This window comes from Zonotrichia albicollis, chromosome 18, assembly GCF_047830755.1.
Source record: "Zonotrichia albicollis isolate bZonAlb1 chromosome 18, bZonAlb1.hap1, whole genome shotgun sequence".
NCBI classification, from domain to species: Eukaryota; Metazoa; Chordata; class Aves; order Passeriformes; family Passerellidae; genus Zonotrichia; species Zonotrichia albicollis.
In genome coordinates this window covers 8098179-8104178 of record NC_133836.1, presented here as the reverse complement: position 1 = coordinate 8104178, position 6000 = coordinate 8098179, and the positions used below count along the sequence as shown (strand labels likewise).

Here is a 6000-nt window from a genome sequence, read left to right as displayed (position 1 = left end):
AAGCTCCAGATAACCGAGGACAAGTAAGGCACACAACAATATTGAAATCACTCAGAGTTTTATTGCAGCTGACTGAGACAGAGTGTGCTTTGAGGCTGGGAAATTTCCATTACTGAACTGCAGGACAGTGCCTGAATACTGCTACTACTGCAGTTGAAAAATAAAGGCAACTTAATTTTATATAGACAGCAACAAAATGTCAGTATATTAATTAAAATAGCTAGATTTATATGGTAAGCTTTTAAGGTTGCTGTAAAATGGATCCCTTTAAAAATATTTAGAGTATGATTGTAAACTACTTGTTTAAAACTAAGGAACATAAAAATGACTTGAAATTGCAACTGTGTTTTCAAACCATATTTGTGAACAGCAAAACCAACCAGAACATGATGGATAATACAAGACATCTCCTACAACAGTGACAGGTTCTGACAGTGACAGAATGATACCCAGTGAAGGATCAAGGCTGTTACTGTCAGAATCATTCTGCAATTAATAATCTTTTGTGCTCCCCTTGGCATGCACAGAACAACCACAGCAATCTGTTTTCTCATCTTAACTCCATGGTATCTAAGCCACAGTAAGCTCCATGCAAAGTCCATCAGAATGTGGAAAAAAAGGAAATACTGGGGGGAAAAGTAAATTTGTTCTGGCACTAAGTGCCCAGCCATTTGGATGAGAGATTGTTTTTAACCTCCCAGCAGTGCAAGCTTACAGCAAGAGCCTCATTTTTATTAAGGTCACTTTATGCTGCCAAAGCAGTGATCAACATTCACATGAAGATCAGTCTCAAGGGATTTCTGATGTGTGTCACCTGTTCAGTCAAGCCCAGGTAGGTACTGACTACAAGTTATTACCAGCTGACGCTCTTTCTGAATCTTAGGATAGTTCCCTGTGGATCAGAGCTCATATTTAAGCAATTTCAGGAACCATCACCATGGTTCCTGAGTGCCTTACAAGTTAAAATATATCTTTATAAAACATTTTAACATGTCTTATTTCTCTCTCTCATCACCCCCGCACAAAGGCTTGAGGTCTTTTGAAACAATTCTGGTAAAACTGTTTGTACCTAATGCCTGTGCTTGGTTGGGATGATGGGAGCTTCAGGTTCATGCTGACATACTGGTACAGCAGCTACCAGGAAAGCCATGGCTGCAATGTCCCACACAAATCACACAACCGGTATAATTATGATGATTTTAGGAGATGTGGCTTCAGTTTTAAATCAGCACAAAGATCTGAGATGCCTCCCACCACCACTATGGAGGGGCACCATAGGGCAGTTCCATGGTGTTTGTCCTCAGCCTGACCCAGCACTGCTGATCCCAGGGCCCTTGTGGTACAATGTTCCCTTTTCAAGAGACCAATTTACAGAACAAGAATTAACAGTTAAAGCAGAAACGAGCAACAGTGCAGGGAATTTCTAGATCCTGATTGTAGGATGAACTCATTCATGTGACTCCTGAACTTGACTGAAGATGGAGACAGTCCAAACCATGACGTATTTACACTGACTTAGCTTATGGCTTAGCTTTTCCTTAATATTCCTGTTTCTGCTTACACAAACTCTTCTCAGCACTGCTTTGATTTGTTTGAAATAAAAAGGTTTTTTCCTTCTGCTTCTCATTACTTGGTATGATTTTTAGTATCACCTGTTCTCCCCCAACACAGCCCTTTATTTTGATCATGGAACTCATAATTTTCTCAAAACACATTTATGTGCTTTCCAGAATTGAGCCTTTAATGTCACCTTGTTAAGGCAAAAGACCCAACATTAAGTGCAGGTAATGGCAGTGTGTTTAAGTAGGCTGAAAACTGATTGATACCACTCCCATCTGCTCTGCCTATCTCAGCAACTGCAGAGCCTCACTGAAATACTGCACTGAGTTCTGCCATGGGAGGAGTTGTTGGGAGAGCATGCCACAGCCTCTGACCACTTATTTGGGCTTAATTGGATTAGACATATATTTGAACACAGTGCTCAAAGGAGCTGACAGTCCTTCCACAATTTCCTGGCCTGCCTGGTTGGTTTCCTTTTTGATCAGACGCATCCCAGTGAAGGTAGAAAATAATCTAGATACACACCAGTTTTTAATTAAATTTGATATGACAGGCTGTGTTTAAGCTACATTCTCCATAATAATTTGTTTTGCATTTGCTGATGACAGATTTATTTATGTATGTAATCAGAACTGTAAGCAAATTTTCATTTAGGGAACCTTTAAAATAATACTTTACTTGGCTTTAGAAAACTTAAATGCTCACATTTACTGCTGACTGAAATTTCTGAGAATAACGCTGTGTTTCTGAAGTGCAGAACACATCATGAAACAAAAACCACTATACACGCATAAAAAATAATACATCAGAAGCATTATCCCACTCAAATACACAAAAGCACTAGCTGAAGAGTTGAATGCCTGTTAAATAGAGGGGAGTTTGTTAGATTTTGGTGCTCGTCCCTGACAGCTTTCCCTCCATCACCCGGGCTGGGTGGCACCCGGAGCCTTGGGGACACCTGGGGGTGCAGCCAGAGCCGGGACTGCCCTCCCCAGCCTGGGCAAAGCTGGCCCAGAGCCGGGGAGGGAGCGGGGGGAACGAGGGGATCGCAGCGTTGGAAGCGGCTCCGGGACACTGAGAGGGCTCGGCCGTGGCAGAGGAAGCAGGAAGGGCCAGAAGAAGGTGGGATGCCAGAAATGACCTCGGGGAGAAGCAAGACATTGTCAGGGACGTGGCTGGGGACAGCGTCCAGGCAGGGACAGATGAGAAGTAGCAGAGACGGTGGCAGTGAAAATGTCAGCAGTAACCAGGGGTTAGTACTCTTTGCCAGGGTCATTAGAGAACTGCAGGTAAAAAGGCAGAAGTGGAGTTAAGATCCTTGTGCAGAGACTCCTGCAAACAAGGAGAAGCTATTTTAGGAAAACTCTGCCTTGCAGAGAAACAGAGGAGGTATGGCATTGTTGCAAGCAGCGCTCAAACCGTGACAAACCTTCAGCTGAGATTTCACCTCCCCTACAAAGTTTATTTACATTTACACGGGAAGCAGCGAACAGGAAACCGTAATTACAGGTAAAAACAACATGTTAAAAAGAGTTTGCAAAACTGTGCGCTGAAGTCGGGGACTGTCACAGATGAACTCGCCCTTATCACGGTGCCCGAGCCCTGAGACCGGCGGGGCACTGAGGGCGCTGGGGCCGGGCCCGGCTCCATTTCCCGCCCGTCACCTGACGCCTCTAATGGCGCCGCGCGGCCACGTGACCCAACGCGCGCCCCACGTGACCCACGGCCGCCGCGCCCCCTCCCCAGCGGCTGCGGTTACCGCAGTCCCCGGGCCCGCCCCTGGCCCCGCCCCCTGCTCGCGGCCCCGCCCCGCGCCGCTCCCTGCGCGCGCGCCCTCAGCCCCCCCCGCTTCCCCCCCTCCAGCTCCCGGGCCGGGCGGTGCGCGCGCGCGCGGCCGGCGGCGCCTCCTCAGAGCGGCCGCGGCGGGTTCGGCGCTGACGGGGCCGACGGGCCGAGACCGGCGGAGCGGCCGGAGCGGGCGGCGCCTCTTCCTCCCTCCTCCTTCTCCTCTCTCCTCCCTCCCGCATCCTCCTCCTCGCCCCCCTCCGCCCCCCCGCACGCAGGCACCGCGGTTCCCGGCACGGACAACATGGCGGCGGTGTCGGGGGCAGGGGCTGCGGGCGGCTCCGTCAGCGCCGGCGGCCCGGAGATGGTGCGGGGACAAGTGTTCGACGTGGGGCCGCGCTACACCAACCTCTCCTACATCGGCGAGGGGGCCTACGGCATGGTGTGGTGAGTACGGCCGCCGGGGCAGCGCCCTTGCCCCGGACAACTCCCTCCTCCCTTCCCTCCCTCCTTCCCGCCGCCCTGCCCGGCCGCGGGCCCGGCCCGCCCTTGCCCTCGGGGAGGGGGAGCAGCTCCGTCTCGCTCTCCTCAGCTCTGCCTCCCGCTCCGTGTTCCCGGGGTTGTCTCTCCGGCATCACCCTTCTTTCCTCTCCCTCCCTGCACCCCCCATCCCTCCGTCGGTGGGTGCAGCTGAGCGTCTCGTTTCGTTTCGCTCCTGCGTTTATTTTCTTTAAATCTTGTGCCTGTGGAGTTGGTCGCGCTCGTTATTTCCTCCGTCTCCGTAGTGCGATTGCAGACGTTCAGGAAGGGGGGAAGGTGGTAAATGCTGCTGGCAGCCCCGCGTCCCTTCCGTGCCCTGCGAGGGCTCACCTGGCTGCAGCAGCCCGAGGTCGTGGGGGATAAAAAAGGTGAATGTGAGCGCAGGAGTTGCTGCCGCTGCCTGACTTTGCCCAGGATGTGCTGGCTGTGCTGCAGAGCTGGCCGGGCTAGTGCCTGCGTTAACGTGTGCAGGTGAAAGTTCTCTTCAGCTGTCCTAGCTCTAAATTCTATTGCATTATAAAGACTTAGTCTGAGACTCGCTGAAAAGCGATCGTGTATGTTTGCTGTGGTTAACATCGGTCTTACAGAGCGCCGTGAACGAGCTACAAAAACCGTGAACTAACTGGATTAAGAGTGTGAGATGGATTTTTTTAGCAGTCTCCGTGAGCTGGGTGATGCTGTGTGATCTGTGTATCTAATGACTGGGTTATTAACCTGGCATGCTCAGTGGCCTTACTTAAGATTTCATATTCTGTCCTCCATTAGTTAAAAAAACCTGTAGTGCTGAAATAACTTAAGGGATGCAGATGAAAAACTCTTTTTTGTTGCGGTTTTATCAACTTTCTTGCAACACTGCCTCTGTTTCTTCAGTATGGTTTTTGACCAGAAGTACTAAAAGCGACTTACAGTCTGTGACTTCATGACAGCTTTAGCAGCATTAATTTCTGTCTGTGATGAGGAATCTTTTGTAAAGCAGTGCATTTCTCAGTGAGGACACCTCACAGCCTTCAGCTGTGCGCTACAGATTTTTATAGCTATAGGTTTTTGCACATAGTCAGTGAATTGTGCTGGCCTGTCACGATGAAGTCATTGTGTGTTTCAGGGAGGGAGCTTTCATCTAGGCCTGAGTTTAGCTGGGAGATGAGCCTCTCTCAGTTTTGTGTTGTGGCCTTCACTTTTTTTTTGCTGTGAGAAGAACCTTCAAAATGTAAATCAGAAACCCCGTTTACAGTGTAAAAATATCCTTGTTATTGTTTCAGTGTTAGAAATCACAGCAATATATCTAGTCCAAAACTTGTTGATGTAGCTTCTGGTACAGGCTGTACTTTACTATGGTTATTTTATCATCTGAACCAGGGTAAGGAAATGAGTGCAGATAATCTCAGTAGTGGCTGCACTGGCTTGCACTCACAGTCAGGTTTTTGAAGGTCCTGGGGAATAGCATTGCCGAGGTGTGTGCTGGGGACCGGCCAGTTCACTTCCAAGGGGTGTTAAACACTGTGTTTCACAAACAAAGGGAAAAGCTAAAATGTTTCACCACAGATCAGGGACTGCAAGAAGCAGCACGATGGCCGTTGATGCCCTTTTTTGGCATCTCTGTGCCAGTGAGCAGATTCTGCCCCTCCAATTCATGTGTGGTAAACTTCTACACTGAAACTGTCTCCACTCCAAATCCAAAAGGTTGGTCTTTATTTGAAAACTTCTTTTGATACTTTGTGTCTGCTGTGAATGCTGTACAAAATCACTATCAAAATTTCCAGATTTCCAGTTCACTTGAAATACACACTTGGCACTGTGTTTTCTGCTATGAAATTATTAACATAAAAAGCCACATTATGTGTTTTGTGCTCTTGGTTATTGCTCTTGTGCCTTGGGTGTGAAGTGACAGGGAACAAAGTCTCGGTTTATAGCGTGTACTTGGTGAGGACAGTGCTGGATGCACTTGCAGCAGTGCCATGGCAGCTGTGCCGTGTGCTGGTGCCTGCAATGAGATGTGATTGCCTCAATCCCAGCCGGGCAGGCTGTGCACTTCGCTGCTCTGTGCTTCGTGTTTTGCTCTGCTTGCTAATGCAGTGAGGATCTGCAGAAGCCTCTCCCTCAGGGGTGGGGTAGAGG

The 6000-nt window shown here is 49.0% G+C and overlaps 1 protein-coding gene across 1 annotated transcript in view; it reads left to right on the top strand.

Moving 5' to 3' along the window:
* Positions 1-3400: 3400 nt before the first annotated feature.
* The window catches only part of MAPK1 (mitogen-activated protein kinase 1), a 33383-nt gene continuing 30783 nt past the window's right edge, over positions 3401-6000 (top strand). Inside the window, exon 1 of the mRNA XM_074554026.1 lies at positions 3401-3792. Coding sequence (XP_074410127.1) covers positions 3650-3792 — 143 coding nt within the window. The 5' untranslated portion in view covers positions 3401-3649. The remainder of the gene's footprint in view (positions 3793-6000) is intronic.